Genomic DNA, 24,582 nt, shown 5'->3' on the forward strand with positions numbered 1-24,582 from the left:
TGACGCTGTTACTCGCCTTCGAGTACTACCGGAACGGGCGCACGGTGTACTTCGGGCTGACGCTGATCGGGCTGTTCGTTCCCGCCATCATTACCACCCTGCTGAGCTTGCTGATGTATCTGGACGATACGCGCCGAAAGCGCCGGGAATCGCAACCGTGCTGCAGTACGCTTCTCTGCATCGTAGTGATGCCCTTCTTCTGCCGTTACTCACACTCGCTCCGACTGTCGTACGCTTGTTACGCCGCGAAACGACGCCAAGATTGGACCGCCCAGAAGCGTGCCTACGAGCTGCTGGTGCAGGAGGACAGTGACGTAGCGTTGCTGCGCATCTTCGAGTGTTTGCTTGAGGTGACGCTCCAGAAGATCCTGCAGCTTACCATCGTCCTATCGACCGGACCGGTTACCATCCTGCAGATGCTATCGATCGTCAGTGCGATGGGCAGTATCGCCTGGTGCATGGCATCCCACTATCGGTGCGTACGCTTTGCCCGGCTCGACAAACGACACATTCCCTGGTCAGGCACGATCGTACACATCGCGTGGCAGTTTGCGGTAACGGTAGCGCGCGTACTAGCCATTGCTACTGTTGCCAGCGTATTTCCAATGTACACCGCAGCAGCCTGTGCCGCTCACGCGATCCTCATGTCCGTGTGGGTGTTTTGCTACGAACGTCCCCGGTTTTGCGGTGACTCGATCGCCCAACGCACCCTACTCTCCGGTGCGTTCGGGACCGTATTCATCTTTAACTACATCCCCCTGCACGAAGGCCCAACCCGGCTGCGCTACACACTGTTTTACGTCGTGTGCTTTCTCGAAACGGTTGCGTGCAGCGTACTGTACGCAATGTTCGTGCGCAATCCAACCATCCAGCGGTCGGCGTTGTGGACGGCCGTGCTAAGCTGCTTCCCGATCGTCACGTTCGTGATCGGCATCTGTCTGATGGTGGTGTTTTATCGCTACTGTCATCCCAACATTACCTCACGCCAGCTCGAGGCAAGAACCGAGGCGAGTGAATAGTAGGACCAGCGCCGGCTGCAAGACCAAAGAATTGCGGACGGGATGGGTCTGGCGCTATTACTTCCACACATCCACTGCGACGTAACGTACACTGAAGACTGAATAGCCTACCGGAGAATTTCGAAAGGTTTTTTTTATTATGCATTAAGGATAGTGATGTAGGTGAAAGGATGCGATGTCTTGTACATATCATATCCAAGGGAAGTGGAACAAAGGAATAGTAATAGCAGTTTGTATAATCCGCTCAGTATATATTATACAGGTAGTTTAATTTGTTATCTCCACCCTCCTTCAAATGAAGCTATAGTTGTTTAGAGATAAGCTAAGAAATTAAAATTGTTTTAATAGTTTAAGACGAAATGAATGTTGAAAGTTGTATTAAAACAAATCACTCCTAAAACTCATTTATGATTCCTAAATACAGTACTTTTGTAAATAAAAAAAATAGTCGAAAATTCGTACTTAATTTTCTTGCAAAAGCACATATTACATCGAATAAAACTTATTTTCGTAATTTTACACGACGACAGCGAGTGGGTTCATCATTGTGAATGTGAAATTACATCCACCACCAAACCAGCCGTTCGTTCGCTATGAGCACACAGTCGAAGGTCAGCTGTTTACACGCGAAACGTCAAACCGCTCCGAAACCATAACAAAACAATCGTAATCGCTTTTTCTCCGCCGCCAGTGTGAGTGAAATCGAGCGAAAGATGCTGCAAAATACGAAAAATCTCCTGCGTTCCGCTACCAGACTCAGCTACATCCGTTTGCTGTAAGTAGTTCGTTTCCTTTTTTGTTCGGTTTTGGGTGTAAATTTAATGTTTTGTTCCAAAATTGTAGCCCCAACAATGTGCTCACAAACACCGCACCGTCGTCGTACAGCACGCTGCTGCTGCTACCGCACACCGATAACGCGCTCGTACAGCCGGTGCTGAGCCGGAAACTTACACCACCACAGCAACCCATCTGGAAGCGTACCATGTTCATCCAGACGCAGGACACACCGAACCCGGACAGTCTCAAATTTTTGCCCGGCGTATCGGTGCTGGAAAAGGGTCAAACGATGGATTTCCCGTCCGTATCGTCAGCCCAGTGTAGCCCGCTGGCCAAACTGCTGTTTCGCGTTGAGGGCGTGCGGGCCGTCTTTTTCGGCAGCGATTTCGTAACCATCTCGAAGCAAGAGGATGCCGAATGGCGCATCATCAAACCGGAAGTGTTTGCGGTGATAATGGACTTTTTCGCTTCCGGTTTGCCGGTGGTAACGGACGCAAAACCGAACCCGGACACCCAGTTCAACGAGGACGACGACGAAACGGTGCAGATGATAAAGGAGCTGCTGGATACGCGCATACGGCCGACCGTACAGGAGGACGGGGGCGATATCATCTTCATGGGGTTCGACGATGGGATCGTGAAGCTGAAGATGCAAGGATCCTGCTCGTCCTGTCCGAGCTCGATCGTGACGCTGAAGAACGGCGTCCAGAACATGCTGCAGTTCTACATCCCGGAGGTGGTGTCGGTCGAGCAGGTGACGGACGAGGTGGACAAGATGGCGGAGAAGGAGTTTTCCCGGCTGGAGAAACAGATCCGCCAGAAGGAGGAGCCGCCGGCGGAGAACAAAACCTAGACGACACCGGCTGTAGGGGATGTGGGCGCCTGCTAGGTCATTTATTTTGTTCATTCTCTCCGTTATTTCGTTTTAGCTTAGTGTGATTTGCGTACGGTACAATAATGAAATGCAGAAATTAACAAATAGAAGAGCGTTTTGCGAGAACGGTCCTTTTAACATCGCTTTACCATTTTGCAGGGCGGTGCGAGAGTTTCCTCATCGGTTTCCTCCTCACTATCAAACTGCATCCTGTCGGTGGTCGTGGTAAGCTGTTTGTCGGTCCTTGTCCCAGCACTAAAATCATTATATGGCAGGGTGAGCATCGCTTCACCCTCTTCGCCACCCACCACCTCCTCATCGAACAAACGCTCCTCGACCGTCGTTGGTAGCAACGACGATAGATATTCCTCCTTGCGCATACGATCGATTTCATCCCCAACCACACTGAACCGGATGTCTCGCGCTTCCGGTTGAAGCTTGCGAAGGAACTCTATCAGCTCCGAGCTGCTGGCGTGCGACGAATAGCAGACGAACCACAGCTGCTTGCTGCACTCCAACCAGAACGGTTGGTCGCGTTGTAGGTGACGCCAGCGGCGTGCAGATGGCCGGATCGTTAGTATAAAGCTAGCGTTATGCTCCTGCTTTCGGCACACCATTTCACCCTGCAGCGTTACACCGTTGCAAGCGTGTATTCGTGCACCGAGCGCATCATCCGTAAACACGTCCCGTAGGGTTTCGAAATGCTGGTACGTCTCACGCTGTGCCGCGTAGACATGTATCCGTTCGCGCAGATGTAAGTAAAGCTGGTGGAACAATTCTTCCGACCCGTACAGAGCTGGCAGCCAAAGGGTAACGATATTCCGCCGATCCGCATCCAGCCACTGTGAGCAGATCGTTCTGATGCGGTTCATACTTTCCTGGCGCGTCGGAAAATAGGTATAATCCTGCTCGAGAAAGGTTGTGTCGAGGTAAACGATGGTGGGACGTATTTGATCCTGCTCTATAACGGCTAAACTTTCCGCCGACAGCCGGAAATCGCCGGTGTACAGCAGTCGGATGGTTTTCGTCTCGAAGTAAAACATTACCGAACCGGGACAGTGTTCGGCCGGGATGGTGCGTACGCACAGCTCGTACCGATCCTCACCGGTCGGTGGCGTAACGGACAGGGTTAGTCGCTCCCGGATCGGTACCTTGTACACCGCTTGATTCGGGTACCGGAACCCGACAATAACCGCCGAATGGGGGCTCACGTAAAGCGTACCGGGCAGTGGGTGGTTCGGCGACAGCCCGTACATATGATCGAGATGGCAGTGCGAAAGAAAGAACACATTGGCCCGGTCCCGTACCGTCTCGTCGAACCGATCGATACCGATACCGGGCAGCTCGGGAATGTAGCCTGGGAATGTACTCATGGCTGGGCAGGGGGCGCTTTTGATCCTTCTGCTTCGTTGCCCCGGTGGAATGATACGGCACGACACTCGGAATCCGGGCTTTCCGGGCCTTCCCGTGCTGCTCGCTGACTTTGCTTCACAGGGCCAGCAACGTTTGGGGCTGGAAATTCCTCCCCGTACGAATAAATAAAAAACAAACGGATGACAGCAACAATTGTTTTCTAGAGAGGTTCGGATTTAAAAATTCAAAATCAGTAAATAAACGTTACATTTTTAATTCGAAAAAAGGCAATACACAGTCAAACACCTTTCACACTCGCTGCTGTAAGTGATTCGGGGAAAAACAGCCTCGGAAAATTATTTTTGCGTTGGAAATAAAGCTTGCTCCCTTCTGGAAAATAATAAATCAAAACAATCTGAAAACGAGCAATCCGGTGAAGCTATTCGCTCCGCTCTCGGAGCGGATTGAATCGTTCCGTAGAATGAGACATCACTACAGTGTGCACCGTTTCGCCATGTTTTCGACCCGTTCGCGTGTCGATATCCGAATTTAGCAAACAGGTAGCCGCAATGTGGCACTAGAGCAAGCGAGACGGAACGAAAACAAGGCAACGCGACGCAGCAATTGCATGAATGAGATTAAGAAATAAAAATAAAACAATTTTTCATCTTCATTTTACATTAAATCTGAAACACATTAAAGAGTTGATTGGATTGTGGTTTAAAAAGTGTAGCAAAAAATAGCATAATAAGTAAAATAAATGCAGAGAAACAAATCGTGCAAATCGTTCCTGCTCCATCTCTTTCACACCAGGCCAGGGCAGGGCTCGTGGTTGTCGGTTGGATTTTCCTTTTCGCATATAAAATTGTAGATAAATATTATTAATATCTTTAATAATTAATAATTCGAAGTACATTTCGTGAGCAATCGTATCATAAAAAAAAATCATTTTTTGTATATTTTCGATGGTGTATCTTTCGTTGGAGCGAAAAGTTGTCGCAAGTATGGCGAGCGAAACGATAAAACGCTTACCGAGCAACCCCTGCTGACAACATCTTTCTTCGCGCGAATATCGGCGAACAGTCCAGCCCCAACGAGTCCGTCGACGAGACATCCGAACCGTTCGTTTCCGTGTGTGACGACGGAAAGCATAGAAATTGCGCTGTGCGCTCGCAGACACGGGTTTTCCTTGCCCCACCCGCTCGCGTTGAGTTTTCATCGGGTAAGAGGCACCCACCGGGCAGTGTTGTATCGTATCCCGGTGAAACCGATGTACACGCGTTCAATCACAGTACGAACCGCGACCGTGTACCGTACGTGTACGCAGCAGAGGTTCCACGCGTGTCGAGTGTCTACCCAGTCCGGGAACCAGTGAAAGTGCGCGTCGAACGGTCTTTCTTCAATCAATCGCAACACAACAACAAAAAACATCGCTCACCGCCCCGGGTGGGTGGGTTTTGCGCTAGGGTGTGTGGGTGCAGACGGAAAAGTGGGGAAAATTTCGCTCGTCGCGAGAAAATCCGATCAGTAAGACGGCAATCGAATACGAGCACCAGCAGGCAGTGAGTGTCGGTTCCCCGTCAGAGGGTGGTATGAAAATTTGCTAGCATACACACACACACAGGCGCGGGATTCACTAGCAGCAAAAAAACGTGTTTTTCTTCCGAATCTTCTTCACAACACTTCAGAACGGCGTGTATGCGGTGTTTGGATAACAGTGGTGCGGGAGGTGAAACTTGAAACCCCAGCACCAAAAACGCAACACGCAGTTTTCCTTCACCTAGAGAAGAAAAGAAAAACAAAGAAACAGGGAAAACGGGATAAAGCCAACCGAATCGAACGTACGTGTGCGTTACCTTAGCGACCCTTGGTGATTGCCTTGGCAGCCGTGCTGTGGTAACTTTTCCGTGGGTGATTTAGCAAAAGAAAGGGGGCCCGTGCTCCGTTATCCATCACTAGGCTTTCCGTGGTCACCGTTGTGTTAAAAAATGTGCTTCTCCTCTTTCTTCCAGTCCAGTGCAAGCTAGCAGGCGAGAGGTCCACCAAACCTCGGTCCAACAGCATCCGGTTGCTATATCTGTGTGTGTGTGTGTAACTGTGTGTTTAAGAGATTGTGTTTTTCCGCGGTTTCCGGTTTTTTCTTGCAATTGTTACCCTCCCCGTTCCCCATCCCATCCTTCCCCGTCGTGTGCCGTACGGTCGTGCGTGACAATTGTGTGCACGGCATCATGGCGGCCACGGCCGAGAAGGAGCCACCGGCGACGACGGTACCGGAGGCGGCAACGGTGGCGGGAGGTGTGACGGCCGCCCCGTCCCGTGGTGCTGGCGACTCGAAACGCAACAACCAAACGGCAAACAATCAACCGGACGAAATACACTACGTCAACCCGTTCGTGCACAAGCTCGTGTGGGACGATCCGGTCGACAAGGCGAAGGTAATTGGCGGCAGCGGCCATTTCTGATAAGTCTTCCGATTGTCTGTCATCTGCATTTATTGGGATATTGTGTGTATGTGTGTTTTGATCTTAAATGCAAGAATGTATCGGAAAGGAATCGCGATACAGCGTGTGTGTGTGTGTGATTTGGTGTGAAGACCTTCCCTGCAAAAGGCGCAGAAACGAAGAAGCTCCCGTCAATCTTCAAGGCCTTCGAGTGCGTGTGTGTGCTCTTGTATGCGTGCGTGCGTGCCCATTTTTTTGCGTCGTTTCCAGCCACTTCTAGCTTTGTATCGAAATTTCGCTGATGCTATTTGACAGCTGGAGCAGCAAAAAATGTCGTGTGACGTATGCGGATGCTGCTGCTGCTGCTTCGATTCCATCTCATTTGTTTATTTCACGTATTTTTTAACATAAAAATGTTGATTGGATGGTAATGAAGAAACGGTATTCATTCTATGTGTATCCACTTCCGGTTACCATGTTAAGAATCCCCTTTGTTTTGTAGCCTGTATTTATGTTGCACTTGGGCAGTCTCCGGTAGCGGCTCCGGCCTTCATACAGCAGATCCGGAGCTCGAATCCCATCCGGGATAATGCCCTCCATAGTGAGGACTAACCATCCAACTACGTGGTATCAATAAGTCTAGTAAGCCATAAGACGCCCGCCATGAGTTAGGCTGGGTCGTTAAGCCAAGAAGCACTTCCGTTTTACCGTAATTGCACCCGTGCGTGGGTGGGCGTATCGATAATAGAAAGTGGCGTTTCTTTCCCACCTCTTAACTGTCTTTTTAAGTTAGGTATCCCGGATGTATCAAAACAAAAGTCAGACACACACACACACACACACGCGCAGTATTTTTATTGCAGAATGGAAGGAAATGCATTTTATTGGAAGTTTCCGTGCACTCTATCTTCTGAAGAATGTACGTTATCGAAGGGGAAATTTCTGGATCCGTTGTTCGGTCTCAGTGCTGCTACCCAGTTTGCGTCACCCGTTCGCTCGGTGCACTTTCATCCTGTCATCCGCTTTCACGTCACCACGTCACGTCTAGAAAGCGACGATAGAACATCTGCAATATCCGTCGCACCTACACACGAAGGTCACCATATATCTGCATCCAGATCTGTGCCGTGCGGTTGTTCCCTATGCGGGGAGGCTCTCAGTAGAAAACAAACAAAAAATTGGGAAACCAAACCTCAAAGGACTATTTTTAGCCATCGTTCACAATGTACTCGTTACTGGTGGGAGAAAGAAAAATCCTTCACCTCCTGATCCTGATTTTTTTTTTGCGAGATGCACACAGGAACCATCATTGTGTCCCGGCAATCGAACAAACAAGCAAATGCATCCTCAGACATTAATCTCCAGCATAGTAGTAATCCGCAATAATTCATCACCGTTAAGCTATTAATGGACATTCCTTATCCCTTTTTTTCTTTTTTGCTCCCTAGACCGCCCTGTTGACGGTGATACTGCTGCCATTCCGTGTAGTGCTGATACTGGTATGTCTGGTCGTGGCATGGGCCCTCGCCAATATAGGGCTTTACGGGCTGTCCAAAGAAGATCTGCGTAACAAACCGTTGGCTGGATGGAGGCGGTGAGTATTGGATTTGCGGGTGCGAATTTACACTGTTACTTCCAGGAATTCCCCTTTCCCGCAAATGTGATGCCATTTGCTTCAAGGTTTTCTCTTGAACCAGCCAAAAACCTCCCGGCTCGTTCGAAACGTACACAGACCAGTAGTGCTAGAATATACTAACGAAATTGATGTGTGTAGTTTAACGAGTTTTACTAATTGCAAAGTTCTTTAGCACTCCACAACACTAACCGTTGCGTGGGTCACCCGTCCTAAAAGCGCGGGTAGAGTCTTCCGATGGGGTTCGAACTTTGTTTGATTGGGCTTATACCGATGGTCCAAAGGCGCGTCCAGCTGACGATGTAAAACAATATTCGAACAATCCACCTCCGTGTAGGTCGCTCGGTACGGGCAGAGTTCGCGGGCTTAACCTCGAGTGCGGCCGGGTGCTTCATTAATTCCGAACAGAACATTTGTCCGTGCCGTTGCATTCGGTACGGCAGAACGGTTCAACGAAATTGAAGTAAAGAAAAAAGAGACATACTCCTCCATGCCGCCAAGCGCCGTTGTACAAAGCGTATCAATGGTTGCGATTGGATTCGCTTTCCCTGACAATACGTGCACGTGTCCATCGTCTGTACACCCTTTCGCTAACCTCTACTAACATCCCACCGGGTACAGTGGCAGTTGGCAACAATATGGCGGCAATACCATGTTCCCGCCACGCTATGTTTATTGTCCCGATTGTTGTTGCCCACGTTACGGGGCAGGTGTTGATGTGACTAACTTTCCTCTAACACTCTCGGCGTAACTACATGTGCACGGGTAAGGCAACAAGGAGCAACTCCTAATGATCTCGTCTCCAGTGTATTAGTTCACCTTAGCAAAAGGGAAAGTTGTGCACCCTGGCTGGCTGCTGACGTCCAGGGAAACTTTGTCTCGTCGCTGTTGTTGAAGGAACCCGCCGTCCAACAATTTTTAATTAGCGGATTTGGCTTTCGTTCCGGGGGGGCCAGACTTTCGTCATGAGGTACACCGAGCCTTTTGTACCGCGAATGACAATTGTCATTCACAGTGGGATGCGCTTTTCAACCGAGATCCGGGGCAGGATCAGTCTAATTAGTTCCTCTGGAGATTGAAATGGTTGATGTATGAGCCCCGGGAGATGTTGCTGTATCCATTACGATGCATAGGAAAATTGATTATGTGAAACTCGGTTCGACAATTGTGGAGTTCCTGGGATATTAATAATTTTATACATTCCTATGCTCTTATAGACTTGTAGCCCATTGTTTGATCTATTGTATCCAATATTGTAGACTTTCAACATCAAAGTTAGGCATTATGTTTCAAATAGTTTAGCTCAACAGAAGAGAACAGATCTCCTAGTATCTCTTCTTCGTATCACCTCCAGCGCTTGAAGTACCTCCTAGCTAATAACCTCCAGAGATCGGAGTTCTTGAAGTACCTTGTAGCTAATCACCTCCAGAGATCGGAGTTCTTGAAATACTTCCTAGCTAATCATCTTCAGAGCTCGGAGTTCTTGAAGTACCTCCTAGAGCGATCCTAGAATTCCAGACAATTTAAAAGATGTATTCTCACCTGATTACAAGGTCCCCCCATCCATCCAGCTATGTCCGAAGATTCAATTACAATTCTTTCTCGCTCTCTTTATTTTCCCATTCTTCCCTTCCGTACCCCAACATTCCCCCGCCCACACCGCGGCTACCACCTTCGCTGCACCGTACACAGCCAGCTGCGTCAGCTTACCGCGCTCGTGATGCGCACCCTATTCCTGTTCGGCTCGTTCAACTACATCCGGTACAAGGGGGTGCGGGCCTCGCCAAAGGAAGCGCCCGTTATCTGTGTGGCGCCCCATACCGCATTCTACGATTCCGTTTGCGTCGTCCTGTTTGGACCGTCGGCCGTCGTCGCCAAGTACGAGACGGCTTCGCTACCATTCTTTGGAAGTAGGTTTTACGCGCCCCACTCCCAGAGCACCCCGAAATAGCGCTGTTGTTGCTTTTTTTAATGCTTGTCCCCCCCCCCCCCCCATATCACCAAAAACCACCCGCAACGCCGCTCACCGCCTGCCTCATGTTTGTATTTTATTTCGCGAACCGAACCGAACCGAACTGCAAAGATGTGTGTCTACTTTGAGTGCATAACAAGTCATGCTGGAGGAAGGTGGAAGAGGCTCTTTCTCTCGTGGAAAGAGGGGAAACATTAATAGGGTTTCCGAGACGAACCTAATAACGTTCCAGCCATTGCTGGACACTGCTCAAGATGAAGTGGACAATTGACAGGTCAAACTGCGGACTCTGTGTTTGCAATGAGCTGGATCTTGAGTAGCGTCCAGAAAAATGGCTGGAAGAAGACTAGTTCAACTAGACTAGAGAGGAAAGAGAAAAAGAGCACCACAAGGAAAGAAATGGAGCTTCTTTCATCACAATTTGCCACTTAGGTAATGATCTAAGGAGTCCCACTCACAATAGCTGCATTTTTCCTGGAACCCATTCAAGGACCAAAATTGTCCACTTCAACACAAAACACTCCAGCTGCAATATTGCTCCATTCAAACAAAAGTGTCATACTAAAAACTGTGGGCCTTATATTGCGTGCTTCTCACTGTGCATGTGTGCGATTGAGCGTGTGTCTGTGTGTGTGTTCGATATCGTGTACAATAGGAGACGTATCCGGGGGATGACTAAACCTTTTTTTCTTCCTGCACCACCATCACCACACAGCTTTTATGTTTTACTTCCGAAGACTTTTGGATCTCCACGCCGGCCCTTAAGCTGACAGCAAGACGTTTACTGAAGGAACGAAAAAGGGAGAAAACGAGACAACGAGAGAAAAAAATTACACCCATCGAACATACGAAACTGCATCTCCATCATCAATGTCTCATGCATGCACTTTTCTCTTCCTTAGTTTTATTACGTTCTCTCGTTTCAATCCCCCTCTGTCAGCGAGATATCCCACTATGCTTTCGTATCACGTGGTTCCGCCATTTTGATCCCAGCAACAACAAAAAAATCCTCATCATTCTAGTCTTTTTTGGGAGTTTGATAATCAGGATTGCTCACCAGATAGACATCTCTTATAATTTATTACCCTTTTTTTCTTAATACAGCTTCAAATAAAAGATGCTTTGGTGGGAGATATCGTTTTCGGTCGTTCCTATACGAATGGCTTTATATGTACATAAAACAACCCTTAAATTTGACTAAATTACTAACCACCATTAAAGTTTCCTTCGCTTTCTCATGAAATGTACATACTTTAATTTTTTTCGTATGCTTTTCTTGGGCCGGGTGTGTGCGTGTGTGCCGTTGACCTTTCAAGCGATGGTAAAATTGCTGAACATGAAGGTTCATTTGTCGCCTCCCCTATAACTCCGCGGTGAAGCGCATGCGAAAGCTGTCCATATAAATCCATGGACGGCTACTTGCCATGTCAGCTGTTCCTCGCGTTTCAATGTTTTATTTGGTGTATTGTGACTAAATTAATAAAAAAACAACTCCCCTATGAAATGCTTACCCATCACTCCAGAGTGCTACTAGTACTTGTGTACACAGCTTGCTGTTGCTACGTCAATTTGCACAAACATTCCAACGAATGATTTGCCAAGGTGTCAAAGAAGGTGGGAAAACTTCACACAAATTTAGTTACATCCATCCCGTGCCTGAGTTTCTCTAACAGCAGTGATCATATCCATGCTCCACGTATACTTATCGTGCTTGACAGTTCGATGCTTGACAGATAGGTGACAGATCATTTCGATCGGTGGGATCATATTGATCGGCGGATGATAAAAGCCAGTAGCAAAGCTCATCTTCATTCTCCCACTCATTCTCATGGCGTATTTTTCTCTCTCTCTCTCTTTTTCTTCTCTCTTCTCTTTCTCTCTCTCTCTTTCTTTTTTCTTTCTCTTTTTTGCTCGCCCCCATCTGTGAATATTGGGTTATGGGTGATCTACACCGTCCATTGCCCCCATCTCATCATCCGGGTGATGTGTATGTGTGTGTGTGTGCGGACTTCTATTTGGTTTTACTTTCACATGCTCCGATGTAATCGTCCATAATCCGACGTAACTTCAATCACACTCACGCATGCACTGCCTTGCCTGCCTACCCACCTCCCCCCTCCTGTTCGCATCCGTGTCGCGCCCGCATTTTTTTGTTTCCTCATCTTTCTCTTCTTCTCTCTTCTCTCTCTCTTTCACACACACATACACATTCACACGTTTATTTGCAATACCGACCCTAAAAACGACCCCTGGACCTGTACGATACCTTGCCTGGACGACGACCGGTACGCTGCGACATCGCGGACTCGTGTATACGATCCTGTCGATCCTTCACCGTTGGACAACTCGGACGTATCCTGGAACTGATAACTGGAACTTCTCACCCTTGACGACCTTACCCCTCACCCCCCCTCACCCCGCGCTTCCATTTGATCTCCCCTCTTGTGTTCACACATCCGGAACCCCGGGGGGGGCGGTCATGTGACACTGACTGACTATGACACAAACGTTGCGCCACTCGCACTGACCCGGAGCAGGTGCCTCAAGAGGCCGCTCGGCGAATTCGCCACGCTCGCCTACACCTGCGCCGGACTGGGTATTACGATCCGGGGTCGGCAGGCGAGCCGTACCGAGGCGCCGGTACTGGTAGTGTCCCCGCACAGCTCCTTCCTCGACGCGGTCATCATCTACTTGACCGGGTTGTCCAGCCCGCTGGTACGAAACGCTGACCGCAACCTCGGCAGTAAGTGTCAGAACCATTTGATTATTTTGTGTCGTTCTTTTGTTTTTTTCTTCCCCATCCTTTCCCATTCTTTTTCTTACTTCGAGTTATGTCCTCCTGTCTTCTGTTTACCACTCTCTTACTTACAACCCTCAAACTTTTCCTTCCCGTGTTTGGTAGATCCTTGTCTAAATTCAATACCCTATTGTCTGTCTATACTATCGCTTTCAATTCTACCAGCCAGCTACATGCGTCCCTGTTTCGTGGTGACTTGCTGGCTCCTACAGTGAGTTTATGGCGTTTTATTTTCTCAGGAACAGTGTATGCAACTCGAAGCAGAACATTTTCTCTTCCTGGAAACATTCCAATTATCGATTTCAGTTTTCGTCTGCCTATACTTGTGAGACTGGTGTTCAGACCATCTCTACCTCAGCATCCAGCATAGCGTTCAGTTTGATCCTAAGATATGTCCAGCTAGATAACCTCAAATATTATATCCTGAACTTCAACTTATTTTTAAACTCTTTTACTGCTGAACTCTTAACAATTCTTGGACTTGGAATATTCTGCTCAAATTCAGAGAGAAATTAATAAAACGCCACAAACGTTGTTCCGGAACCTAATCCATTTCGTCGTCCTTTCCAGTTGCCATAACCTCAAACCAGATCCAAAGATATCACTCGAGTGAGGAGTGCTGAAGTATGGACACTTGCTATCTTCCAGTGTCCAGTCCCCGAAGGTCCCTCACGATTCCGCATTCCACCAACATATAACTCCAATCATCCATCCATCCATCCCTCCATCCAAAAAGCTTTTATACAAACCCATTCGCAACGCTTCGTCTAGTTGCTGCTTCCGTCTTCTACCACCACTACCTTATCATTTGTGTGCTTGTGTGCGTGTGAGCGTTGGTGTGTTGTTGTTGGCAGGTCATTGTTATGTTATGCACTCCGTGCGGAGCAGGTACTGCACTCCGCATCGTATGTAGAGCTCGTGTTCGGTTTGTTTCGTCTTGCTGCACCTGTGTGCGGACGCAGGTTGTGTGTGTGCGTGTGTGATGCAGTAGGTGGGGTGGGACTTTTCCAACCAACAGCACCTTCTAACGCACTGTTTTTTTGTTTTTTTTTGTTGTTGCTTTGGCTCCGTTTTGGTCCGCCCACCAAAAACTGGGGAAAAATCTCTGCAAAACAATCTTCCCCGTCTGTGTTAAGAACTGATCGACTACGCGCAACCGATCTACGTGTGCCGGGAGGATCCACACTCGCGCCAGACCACCATCCGGGAGATTATACAGCGCGCCAACTCGAAGGAGGACTGGCCACAGATACTGATCTTTCCCGAAGGTACCTGCACGAATCGCACGTCGCTGATCAAGTTTAAGCCGGGTGCGTTCTATCCGGGCGTACCGATCCAGCCGGTTCTGATGCGCTACCCGAACAAGGTCGACACCGTCACCTGGACCTGGGAGGGTCCGAATGCGTGAGTATTGCTGCGACGGAATATCCGTTTTTACAATGAGTGTAACCGGTAACTCCATCTCCATTCTTCCACAGCATCCAGCTACTATGGCGCACACTGACACAATTCCACACGTTCTGCGAAATCGAGTTCCTGCCGGTGTACTACCCGAACGAGGCGGAGAAAGCAAATCCGAAGCTGTACGCAGACAACGTCCGCATGCTGATGGCGAAAGCGCTTGAGATCCCAATTTCGGACTACACCTTTGACGACTGCAAGCTGATGACGTTTGTCAAGAATGTCGGTATGCCCCATCCGGCCGCGATTGCCGATATCGAGAAGCTACGGAAAACGCTAAGGTAGCGCGAGACCTTACAACCGGGGGTGATCATCACTTACTTACGCTTACTTTACTTTTTCCCCTAGAATTGACGTTGCCGATCGGGAACGCAAGATTGTGACGAGCCAGCGTGAGTTTACCGATGCGAACAGTTTGCTCACGTACGCACAGTTCACCGCACAGATGCAGATCGATCCGGCACAGGAAGCGGCACAAAATCTATTTCATAAATTGTACAGGGTACGTAGGGGAGAACGACAACCGGTGCCACTTCGCCATTAATTCACGTCCATGTTTGCTTTTCCTTTCTGTTTTAGCCCGAATCACCCGACGTTATCGACTTCAGAGAGTATCTTTTACTCGCCTTATTTCTGGTCACACTGTACAAGCCGAAGTTAAACTTTGTTGAATCGCTTTTCCACGTGAGTAGTGTTCCCCGAGCTGACGACTACCATCACCGCAAGCACTAACGCTTCCGTTCATCCTCAAACTTTCAGCTGTACGGTGTCGGTGGACGGGTGGATCGTAATCAGCTACACGACACCCTGAAGCATCTCGTGCGCATTACGCGCAAAGAGGTGAACAGTATCTTCCTGCAGGCGGATCACGACAATCTTGGCACCATTGACTTCAGTACGTTCCGATACGGTGCGAGCGTCCTAAGCAGGTGGATGGGTGTAATAAACTCTTTCCCTTTCCGCTTCCAGATCAATTTCAACAAGCAATCGACCATAGCCCGCTACTGGCGAAGCTGCAGAAAAATAACGATCCCAACAACTTAAGACTGGGCTGATTCAATCGTCATCATTTACACCCACCCTACTGTTCTGCGGGTGTGTGTCCCCCTTCGACGTGACTCGGTCGGTTTCTTCGGGACGGGGGTGGGCGAACATTTCCTAGACGCGGTCGCGATACAGTAATGGAGAATCGCGGAATCTCAAACACACCTAGGGGTAGACAAACGCTTTCGGTAAATGTGCAGTGCATTTCGTATGCGTTGCGTGTGCGGAGTGCACCAACCAACGTAGCTTAAGAAGGATTCATTGTTTCCGAGCGAGTAGAGGTACACACTGCCGGCTGACACTCGGCGCCTGGCACAACTGTAATTAACCGTGTGTTCATCGTTGTGTTACGCGAACCAGTACTGACCGAAGCGGAGCAGTACTTTAATTTTAGCCCCCAACTATTGTTTTTGGACGCAGCGTTCGTTACTCAAGATTTGCGTTTATATCTTAATCATCAGCCTCCCCCTCCACCGACAATGAGTAAAAGGAACGATTTCAGGTTGCGTTTAGAGTTAGGTTTTCGGAAACTATTTTGGAATGCCAAATTGTGACGCGCGGATTAAATGCGCGCGCGTAGTCTCTGGTGGTGTTTAGCTTCAAGTGTTTGTAAGCGAGCGGCAAAACAAAAATACCCCCTAACACAACAACAAACACGCACAGGAACAGCAACAACAACAACAAAAAAGTCGTCAAGCGTCTAATCTAATCAAAGAACCATATACATTAACAAAACAGAAGCAAAGGCATGATAATTCTAGCAAAATATTACTTATTAGATGGATAATGTGTGGATGTGTGTGAGCATGTCTCTGTATGTGTGGGTGTGTATGAAATTGGGGAGGGGGGGGGGAGAAATAGCAGCAGCAGCAAAAAGCAAATACACACACACACACGCGCAACCCCATACTGGCAGGATAGTAAATGTGATAACGACAGAATACAGCACACAACTCTAACTAACAAACAGAAAGATGGTAAATGTCCACTAGCAAATCAAATTTGCAAAGCAATCTGTGTGTACTCAAGCAAAACAAAACAAAAATCTGCACGCACACCACCACCTCCACCTGTTTCAGCCTACAAAATGAAGAAGTCGCACAAATTTGCGTATAATGCACCAAGAAAAAAAAGAGGGAGAGAGAGAGAGAGAGAGAAAGATATTTTGAGTATTTATTTATTTAGTAAGTGTCTAATTGTGTTTTCTTGCTGTGCAAAAACCCCTAGCCGGTCACGTGGCGCACATAATTGTTAGGAGCTAGTTAACTACAGCGGAATAGGGAGAAGAAAAACTGGAATACATACAGAAACACACACACACACGCCTACAATCCCCTGGAATAGGGGGACGAAAGAAAAAAAGCAAAAGCCCACAGTACAGACGCAACAACTATAGTGAGATTTGCAAAGATTTTGTGCAAAGACAGTGCAAAGACCCAGCAAATTGATAGCTTGTTTGGTTTCGGGCTCGCTATACAACAAAAAATGAAAAAATCTACAAAATCTACTCCTCTGCGCGATCGGTTAAGATTTTCATGTGTTATTCATGTGTGTCCTTAAAGGAAAACAAAAGCAAAAACAAAACAAAACAAACAAGCAGTGACAAACAAAATGGAGAAAACTATTTAGAAGAAATAATAAAAAAATACACACACACAAAATGGAAAGTGAAGTTAAAGTGGATTTTAAAATCAAAATTAACACACACACATACTTAACACCCGTGATACATAGAGAGAGAGAGAGAGAGAGAGAGAGAGAGAGAGAGAGAGAGAGAGAGAGAGAGAGAGAGAGGGTTATAAACAAATCGAAACACGTGTTAAGAAAGAATTTATATGGGATTATGGGATGGGTGACGTTTTTGTGTAGCGTTTGGGTGCTCTTAAGCTCAGGGCGGTCTGGTGGTTGATGTGATAAGGGCGCCGGTCTTCATACGGCAGGACACCGGGGTTCAAATCCCATCTAGACCTTCCTCCCTCCGTACGCAGGGCTTGGCTTGACTACCTTCTTATTTTTCTTACTTGGCACTACAACCTTGAGAGAGGTCTCGGCATGCCATTTCTGGCTTTCTGTGACTTGATTTTACCCTGTACTCTAGCAAGGTAGACAGCCCTGTGTACGGGGAGAGACGGTCTGGATGGGATTTGAAACCCCGGTGTCCTGCCGTGTGAAGACCAGCGCCGTTATCGCCTCGGCCACCGGAACCGCCCCAATCTAATTTCTTTGCTTCGGGTAAAATCAAGTTATCTGATGGCAGTCCGAAACCTCTCGAGTTTGTTAGTGCCAAGGAAGAAGAAGGTCTTTTAAGCGTTTTTCGAACCTACTTATTCCGAACCAGGATATTGAGTAGTTTCTTCTAGGCTATATATGTCTTCATTCTTGTCCGTAGTGCAGGATAATCAAGTACCTTGAACGGAGAGCAACAGGTCTTGGTCGGGGTTGCAATACCCCCAGGTGAATATTACGATCGGCAGGCATATTCCCTATTACGTTCCCTCATGATCTGTACGGATTCACACCAAAACAGTCAGACAGCTGAGAGTTTGGCAACTTCCGGGTGTGGTCCACTTCCACTCTGTCCCGGATGTGTGTATTTTGAAGGAAACCACTGTTCCATGGTCAAGAGCAGCAAGCCTCTGGCGAAACGTAGTAATCGTTGAAAAAAAAAACATTTTTTTTCCTTCAGTTGGCAGTAATATACTCTCTCTACATATTCTATTTATATCGCGCTTTCCACCAATCGGTACCGCGTGACGTTGAGAATTTCCCACGCTCACGCGAGAGCCATTTCGCGCGCTCTTCGCGCTGACGGGATAACCTTCCTTCTTTTTTTTTTGTTGTTGTCTTCTCCCACCGCCAAACACATGACGTTATAGCGGAGCGCGGTTAGCCTGACTTTCTAAGACAGAACGCACCGCGACCCGTTCGAGACAACAGTGTGTGCTACGCAGCAGCAGCAGCAGCAGCAGCAGCAGTTGCCATCTTGCGCTCAAACCAGACGTTATTTGTCATCCGGCAATGTGCTTCGTGCATTACCCTGGTCGGGTGTGAAACAATCGAGTGCGCAACAATTTTGCACATTTGGCAGTGTGAAAACGCGACATTGCGCGAACCTGCAATCAACTCTTCAGTGGTGAGGATGGACTTTCAACGATCAACGACCATCACGAGTACGGTCACTCGCATCCCGGAAGCTGAGTACGTGAACCCGTTCGTGCTCAAGCTAGATCTTGACGACCCATGGGAAAAGCGCAAGGTAGGTGTAGAGGGAGGGGGGGAGGGAAGGTCTGTCTACGTTTACTGGTTCAATTCGCACGTCCGATAACTTATCGTTCCTTGGCCCGGTTTGTTTGCTGTTTGTTTGTTTTGCAGACCTATCTCATGACGCTGCTGGTGCTCCCGATCCGTGCCGTGCTGATGGGTCTTTGTTTGGTGGTGGCGTGGGCGTTTGCCTCCATCGGGCTGTACGGGTTGACCGAGAAGGAGCGGCGCTCGATACCTATTTCCGGCTGGCGACGGTAGGTAGCGCTGGTAAAACAAACACCTTCCACGTGTTCAGCAGGCGAAGGATGGCGTCGATGGCCACATGGGTTCGGGTCGCCCGAAGCCTGACAAATCGTGTGGTTTTATGGCCACGCGGAACAAGGGGGAAGAACGAGAGAGAGAGAGAGAGCATACAAGAGATACACAACAGCTGAGTAATCGAACGATACCGTGGCAGCCGGATCAGCCGAGTCTTGGCGGACCTTTGTACCCCGGCACGCACCGCATGCTTGTCGGCGCAGCGTTATCAGTGCAAAACGCACCAGCAAAACTGGATCGTAGCAGGGCTACTACAGCCTAAAAGGCAGCACGTTTCCTGTCCCTTCGCCCCGTCCTCCCCCCCCAAAACATGGTGGCGAGAGCGGGACAAAGCTATTTTTATAATAGCTCTCGCGTGTCAGAAAGTGGCGTGATCTGTTGTGCTCCGCGTGCTCAGACCGAACCCTGAGACACACACAAAAACAACAAACAAACCGGCTTGCATGGGGTGCGCGCGCGCATTTTAACCCACTCGCGCACATTCTCTCAGCATCGAAAGAGAAAGGCAACCGGCAAGAAAAAACAAAAATTGTTGTTCATTGTGCTCTCGCGAAATCGCGCAAAGCGATTGTGTACCGTGGCCGACGTCTTTTGCAACAAATATTTTATTAACTTTATTTTGTTCCTCGTTGGCGAGATGCTCTTTGGTACCCGGGTAGGTCCCCAGAATGTTGTGGACCTCGATGAGTAAGCTTCATCGTACTCGCTGCGCAAAACCGGGCCGCTTGGATGTCGCCAAACCAAACAATCGGACATATTTTTAGTACGCTGTGTGTATGTGCACAATTGAAATGAGAATCAATGGTCTGTTGGTACACTCGCCAAGAATTGATGCGGTTTGGTAGCGATAGGGGGAAAAAATTAAAACGCAAAACAGGGACACATATTTACATAGGAACGCTCGACGGAGAAAGTTCTTAAGTTACGAAGATCGTAATGGGTAGAAACCTCACATAGGAATTACCTCCAAAAGACGAGCGAGATCAATATCTGAGTCTGCTGCAAACCTTAGACCTAGAAGCGATTTGGGATTTGTTGCACTTTGCTATTTTATTATGAACCCGTATCTATACTCTGGCCAATTAATATCCCAAAATATCTGATCAGTAGTGCTTGAAGACTTCATTAGAATTATTAGATGTGCTGTTTGGGAGATACGATGGATGAGGCAATAACGGAGTCTCCGTAGTGAGGACTCTCTATCCAGCTGCGTGATATCTTCAAAGCCTAGCAAATCATAACCAAGCAAGTCGTTAAACCAGGAAAAAGAAGATAGCTTAGATAGATTCCTTTTCATATAGTTTACTTACTTAGTTATCAGGCCCTACAACCGCTTTGCGGTCTTGGCCTGCTGCAACAATCCTCGATACCGCTCACGGTTTAGCACCGTCGTCTGCCAATCCGTTATCCCGGCCGTTCTGGTGGACGCATCAACGCCATCATTCCATCTCAATTTGGGCCTCCTCTGTCCGTGTGGACGACCTAAAAGGACTTTACGGGCTGGGTCGTCCGTTGTCCTTCTCATGACGATGGTAAGATCACCGTACAGCTCGTAGAGCTCGCCATTGTAGCGGCTCCTCTATTGTCCTTCCACACATACGAAGGCCTAAAATCCTTCTGAGCATCTTCCTCTCGAACGCGGCTAAGAGGGCTTCGTCAGTTTTGGACAGAGTCAATGTCTCAGAGGCGTACTGTGAGTGCTGGGACTATAAATGTTCTGTACAATCCCAGTTTCGTCCGTCGCGACAGGTATTTAGAGTGGAGAAGTTTCCTCCAAGTTCATATAGTTTAAAGCCTAGTAATGTAAGACACAACATCTCTCATCTAAAGCTCCACACAACCTCCAAAGCTAACATATTCCAATACTTCTCATTGTAGGGAAATGCGTGAGATGACAGCACTGGCGATGCGATTGCTGTACTTCTTCGGATCATTTCACCGCATCAAGGTGAACGGTGTCTGTGCTTCACCCCGCGAGGCACCGATCGTAGTCGTTGGTCCACACTACAGTCTCTTCGACTCGATCGTGGTAGCATTCTGTGGCCCATCCACCGTGGTGGCGAAAAGTAAAGCCGCCGATCTACCCCTCATTGGCAGTAAGTGAGCACGCTCGAGCTAGTAAGAATACAGCATTCAGAAGCAATGATTTCGCTCTACTTTATCGTCCAGAAATCATTGACATCACACAACCGATCTACGTTTGCCGGGAGGATCCAAACTCACGCCACATCACACGCCATCTCATTATCGAGCGCGTCATCTCGAAGGAGGATTGGCCACAGATCCTTATCTTCCCGGAGGGAACCTGCAGCAACGGGCAGGCGGTGGTACAGTTCAAACCGGGTGCTTTCGGACCGGGACTCCCGGTGCAACCGGTGGCGATACGTTACACCAATCCAACCAACACCGTATCGTGGACGTGGGAGGGACCTGGAGTGTAAGTGTGTTTGCTTTGCTCCCCCTCTCCGTAATATACACCGTCAGGCATTCACGTTACGCTTGATATCGTTTTGCAGACCGGTCCTGTTATGGCGCACGCTAACCGCGTTCCACACCGGGTTCGAGATTAACTTCCTGCCGGTGTACTACCCGAACGAGCAGGAGCGTAACGATGCGAAGCTGTACGCGCTCAACGTCCGCAACTACATTGCCCATTCGCTGGGAATTCCCGGTACCGAGCATGGCTACAATGACTGCAAGCTGATGAACTACATGATCGCCATCGGTATGCCGTACTACGCCTGGAGTCACGATATTGTCAAGATGCGTAAATGGCTGGGGTAATGCTAGAGCTTACAGAGCACGGTGCCTGGACAACGATCTATAACCTCCAAAATGCTCGTTCTCCTGTTACAGACTCGCTGATGGAACGGTGGAGCAGAATTTGGTAGACCAGGGCGTACCCTTTACGGAGAAAAATTCGCTCATCGCGTTGGATGAGTTTGCTCGCCGATTAAACATTTCCGTGGAGAATGATTCGACGAGAATTCTTTTCAAAATATTCAACAAGGTACGATGGGCGCGAAGAGTGGTTTTGATAAACCTTCAACTTTAATTGTTCTTTCATCATCAGGACAATGACAGTGCAGGATTGATAGACTTCAGAGAATATCTATTGCTTGCCCTGTTTCTGTCTGGCTTGGGCAAACCAAAACTCGACTTATTGAAGCTTCTGTTTAAGGTAGGTACGCGGCAGGTTTGAAGATGGGACCTGAAATATCTAGCCTTTGCATTTCTGATGTATTTTTACAACAGCTATACGGTGTGGAGCGTGATCTGATAACAAGGGAGGGACTGTACCTAGCAGTAAAGCACCTATCTACCATTACACCGGAACAGTGTGATAAGCTATTCGTTAAGGCGGACACCACCAATCGAGGCCTCATTTCCTTCGGTAAGATTACTTACATTGCTGACGCTATTTGCTACCCGTTTAGCTAACTAACTCTTCATTCTGTTGACTCCGGCCTCCAGAGCAATTTGAACGAAGCATCAACTGTCACCCGATTCTGCTCGATCTGCAAGAATTGAACGAACCAAAGCCGTTTGCAGCACCGCAGCAAACGAACACCAGCTAGACGATGGACCGTAACGGGACGTTGCAGCAGCGCAGGGTGTACGGTGTACATGCTAGGCAGTGGAAAACTATTATTGCCAATTCCGCCAGTTGCGTGTTGGCCAGTGTTTTGAATTAGTGGTATTAGCGTAATGATAATAATGAGACAGACAAATCTAACGTTCCTGGTTTATTGAGCGGCGCTAGTCGTGGTCGGATTGCACATCACACTCCTCGATACGGCACGCGAGCGGTACATCGATCAACCGCGGCAGATGGCGTGGTGCGTGCACGAGCAGAAAATCATCGACCAGCTGCCGCCGGTACCGGTGCCACAGCAGTTCGGCAAGGAACCAGCGGAACAGTCGTTCGCGCGACGGTTGCCGCTGCTCGAGAAAGATCCGGACACGGTTCCAGATGTTGCCCCGGTTTTGGGGTTTCTCCAGCAGCCAGTAGCGCGGTATCAGCAAACACTGGACGTGGGTGCGGGCGAACACGGCCCGATCGACCATATGCTCCCCGATGCCAAACACCGAACCGCGGCTGTACGTAGCGATGTCGACGAAATGGTACTCGACCATGGTCGGCTGCTTACGCCGCTCGGTTGCGGGTGTCTGTTGCGGTGTACTGCAAGACAGAGGAGAAGGAACGAACACTTACCAGTTTACAGTAGTTAGGAAGCTTTTAATCACACACTGTTAAATACTACATCGGTACAAAATGTCTCAGTGTACTTAGTGTACTTAGTAGGTAGAAGAAGCGTAACGCACAATGTACAGTAAAAAGAAAAGCTACTTACGGAACACTCACAGTTCGCGTACTTAGGTTAGGGAGGAAAGCGTGAAGTACAGCTACATACAACGAGACGAATATTAAGCTACTTTTTTAAAGCTATTTTGCTTGTTTACCGTATTTTTTCTCTCTCAGTTTGCTATAAACTATTAAACAAGTTTGCTATACTGTGGTTATAAATAGCTGCGTAAACGTATAACTGGTACTAGTGATGGGTCATACAAAACCTTTCCCGAATCGACCCGGAGTCGAGTTCGTTCCTGTAGGAATCGTGTTCGATCCGTAGGTGCAACGAGTCCGAGTCGACTCGTCGAACTCGCTTCACCCACGGTTCACTCGTGTATGGTTTGCTGCACCTACGGATCGACCCGAACTCGTTGCACCCACGGATCGAACTCGACCTCGTTGGAACAAGCATTACCACCCGACCGATTCCGGGTCGCTTACGGACTTAGCTTAGTCTCATCCCAAATACCTTGCGACATCAACGTGTTCCTCCGTCCCGGATGCATCCATCGTCTGCTGCCGGCGGCGTCGATAGAACCGCGTAATTTCATCCTCCGTCGGTTGGGCCCGGGACAGCCGGTAACGCTTCGCACCCGTGCGCCGATCGCGGCGCCAATGCAGCTTCAGACACTGCAGCAACCCACACTCGCCGCTCAGCATGAAGTGTGCGTAGTTGACGGGTGCCTGCCCCTCAACAAACACCGTCTGGTCCGGTTCGAACTGACGGATCTGTGCCCGGTGGCAGCAGTCCCGCCGCTGCTCGTCCGACCAGCGATCGAAGTAGGTGAACCGTGCCAACGCATCCAACAGGTCCTGCCCGGCCGAACTCAGCTTGGCCAATGTGTCACCTTTTGCCCGCGGTGCACTCGATGCCCGACGCACGACTGAACCCGGACCCGGCACTTGGCTGACTGCGTGAAAACCTGCGGACCAGAGAGCTGTGTGTGTGTGTGTGTGGTCGAGGACGGATCGGAAGGATATGCACAACCACCATCCGCGAACCGCCGATATCGCGTGTGAAGAAGCGCCCCCCCCAATGCACGAAAAGCCTGTCGATGTGAAATTTATGCACCAAGGTAAGGGACACATTGTGTCAAATAGTGGGAGGGGTTGAGGCCAGAAAAAGTGGGAAAAATGGGGTGGAAGCGGCGCTGCCCCCCCAAAAACTGGGTCTGTAGTGCCTGTCGAATACGCCCTTGAGCGGAACACCCTGTACACTGCCGGTGGTGCTGTTGTGTGACCACGCGCTAGCCTACATTTAGGCGCTTGTTCGTG

At 48.8% G+C, this 24,582-nt stretch overlaps 7 protein-coding genes and 1 long non-coding RNA gene across 18 annotated transcripts; 4 read left to right on the forward strand and 4 right to left on the reverse strand.

Moving 5' to 3' along the window:
* The first annotated feature begins 113 nt into the window (after nucleotides 1-113).
* On the forward strand, nucleotides 114-1,019 carry LOC118509459 (XK-related protein 6). Its single transcript, XM_036050533.1, has one exon. The coding sequence runs from the start codon at nucleotides 114-116 to the stop codon at nucleotides 1,017-1,019; it is 906 nt and encodes a 301-aa protein (XP_035906426.1).
* Nucleotides 1,020-1,640: 621 nt separating this feature from the next.
* On the forward strand, nucleotides 1,641-2,796 carry LOC118515902 (NFU1 iron-sulfur cluster scaffold homolog, mitochondrial-like). The gene is made up of 2 exons (XM_036062076.1): nucleotides 1,641-1,794; nucleotides 1,863-2,796. Exons 1-2 carry the CDS (start codon nucleotides 1,733-1,735, stop codon nucleotides 2,647-2,649), a joined length of 849 nt encoding a protein of 282 aa, XP_035917969.1. The 5' UTR covers nucleotides 1,641-1,732; the 3' UTR covers nucleotides 2,650-2,796.
* Nucleotides 2,663-4,318, reverse strand: LOC118515886 (protein artemis-like). The gene has a single exon (XM_036062075.1). The coding sequence runs from the start codon at nucleotides 4,041-4,043 to the stop codon at nucleotides 2,805-2,807; it is 1,239 nt and encodes a 412-aa protein (XP_035917968.1). The 5' UTR covers nucleotides 4,044-4,318; the 3' UTR covers nucleotides 2,663-2,804.
* A 635-nt stretch (nucleotides 4,319-4,953) lies between these two features.
* On the reverse strand, nucleotides 4,954-6,035 carry LOC118515942. The gene is made up of 2 exons (XR_004907542.1): nucleotides 5,880-6,035; nucleotides 4,954-5,803 (listed from the first exon to the last, which is right to left on the reverse strand). It is a non-coding gene; the product is annotated as an uncharacterized LOC118515942 (long non-coding RNA).
* Nucleotides 5,082-16,857, forward strand: LOC118515758 (lysophosphatidylcholine acyltransferase). 11 transcript variants are annotated; one of them, XM_036062068.1, is made up of 10 exons: nucleotides 5,082-5,245; nucleotides 6,036-6,458; nucleotides 7,913-8,058; nucleotides 12,607-12,812; nucleotides 14,003-14,270; nucleotides 14,345-14,608; nucleotides 14,676-14,829; nucleotides 14,907-15,011; nucleotides 15,087-15,222; nucleotides 15,297-16,857. In XM_036062068.1, exons 2-10 carry the CDS (start codon nucleotides 6,252-6,254, stop codon nucleotides 15,380-15,382), a joined length of 1,572 nt encoding a protein of 523 aa, XP_035917961.1. In that variant the 5' UTR covers nucleotides 5,082-5,245; nucleotides 6,036-6,251; the 3' UTR covers nucleotides 15,383-16,857. The 11 variants fall into 11 exon arrangements, with proteins under 11 accessions (XP_035917961.1, XP_035917952.1, XP_035917956.1 ...); XM_036062059.1 differs by lacking the exon at nucleotides 12,607-12,812 and adding an exon at nucleotides 9,790-10,007 and having other exon boundaries at nucleotides 5,103-5,245; XM_036062063.1 differs by lacking the exons at nucleotides 5,082-5,245; nucleotides 12,607-12,812 and adding exons at nucleotides 5,273-5,490; nucleotides 9,790-10,007.
* Nucleotides 16,858-18,221: 1,364 nt separating this feature from the next.
* On the forward strand, nucleotides 18,222-23,403 carry LOC118515873 (lysophosphatidylcholine acyltransferase-like). The gene is made up of 9 exons (XM_036062071.1): nucleotides 18,222-18,627; nucleotides 18,744-18,889; nucleotides 20,832-21,049; nucleotides 21,123-21,390; nucleotides 21,470-21,733; nucleotides 21,810-21,963; nucleotides 22,027-22,134; nucleotides 22,209-22,347; nucleotides 22,428-23,403. The coding sequence occupies exons 1-9, from the start codon at nucleotides 18,511-18,513 to the stop codon at nucleotides 22,529-22,531; spliced, it is 1,518 nt and encodes a 505-aa protein (XP_035917964.1). The 5' UTR covers nucleotides 18,222-18,510; the 3' UTR covers nucleotides 22,532-23,403.
* On the reverse strand, nucleotides 22,436-23,485 carry LOC118515928. The gene has a single exon (XM_036062079.1). It carries the CDS (start codon nucleotides 23,088-23,090, stop codon nucleotides 22,713-22,715), a length of 378 nt encoding a protein of 125 aa, XP_035917972.1. The 5' UTR covers nucleotides 23,091-23,485; the 3' UTR covers nucleotides 22,436-22,712.
* A 278-nt stretch (nucleotides 23,486-23,763) lies between these two features.
* On the reverse strand, nucleotides 23,764-24,405 carry LOC118510018. Its single transcript, XM_036051830.1, has one exon. The coding sequence runs from the start codon at nucleotides 24,394-24,396 to the stop codon at nucleotides 23,764-23,766; it is 633 nt and encodes a 210-aa protein (XP_035907723.1). The 5' UTR covers nucleotides 24,397-24,405.
* Between the last annotated feature and the right edge of the window lie 177 nt (nucleotides 24,406-24,582).

Source organism: Anopheles stephensi, chromosome X (genome assembly GCF_013141755.1).
Source record: "Anopheles stephensi strain Indian chromosome X, UCI_ANSTEP_V1.0, whole genome shotgun sequence".
Lineage (NCBI taxonomy): Eukaryota > Metazoa > Arthropoda > Insecta > Diptera > Culicidae > Anopheles > Anopheles stephensi.

Bases quoted from the DNA above. Each gene is read 5' to 3' on its own strand.
- LOC118509459 (XM_036050533.1), top strand. From the start codon at position 114: ATGTATCTGGACGATACGCGCCGAAAGCGCCGGGAATCGCAACCGTGC.
- LOC118515902 (XM_036062076.1), top strand. From the start codon at position 1,733: ATGCTGCAAAATACGAAAAATCTCCTGCGTTCCGCTACCAGACTCAGC. The intron at 1,795-1,862 runs GTAAGTAGTTCG...CCAAAATTGTAG, and splicing joins CTCAGCTACATCCGTTTGCT to CCCCAACAATGTGCTCACAA.
- LOC118515886 (XM_036062075.1), bottom strand. From the start codon at position 4,043: ATGAGTACATTCCCAGGCTACATTCCCGAGCTGCCCGGTATCGGTATC.
- LOC118515758 (XM_036062059.1), top strand. From the start codon at position 6,252: ATGGCGGCCACGGCCGAGAAGGAGCCACCGGCGACGACGGTACCGGAG. The intron at 10,008-14,002 runs GTAGGTTTTACG...GTCTGTGTTAAG, and splicing joins TTCGCTACCATTCTTTGGAA to AACTGATCGACTACGCGCAA. The intron at 14,271-14,344 runs GTGAGTATTGCT...ATTCTTCCACAG, and splicing joins ACCTGGGAGGGTCCGAATGC to CATCCAGCTACTATGGCGCA.
- LOC118515873 (XM_036062071.1), top strand. From the start codon at position 18,511: ATGGACTTTCAACGATCAACGACCATCACGAGTACGGTCACTCGCATC. The intron at 18,628-18,743 runs GTAGGTGTAGAG...TTTGTTTTGCAG, and splicing joins ACCCATGGGAAAAGCGCAAG to ACCTATCTCATGACGCTGCT. The intron at 22,348-22,427 runs GTAAGATTACTT...TCCGGCCTCCAG, and splicing joins TCGAGGCCTCATTTCCTTCG to AGCAATTTGAACGAAGCATC.
- LOC118515928 (XM_036062079.1), bottom strand. From the start codon at position 23,090: ATGGTCGAGTACCATTTCGTCGACATCGCTACGTACAGCCGCGGTTCG.
- LOC118510018 (XM_036051830.1), bottom strand. From the start codon at position 24,396: ATGTGTCCCTTACCTTGGTGCATAAATTTCACATCGACAGGCTTTTCG.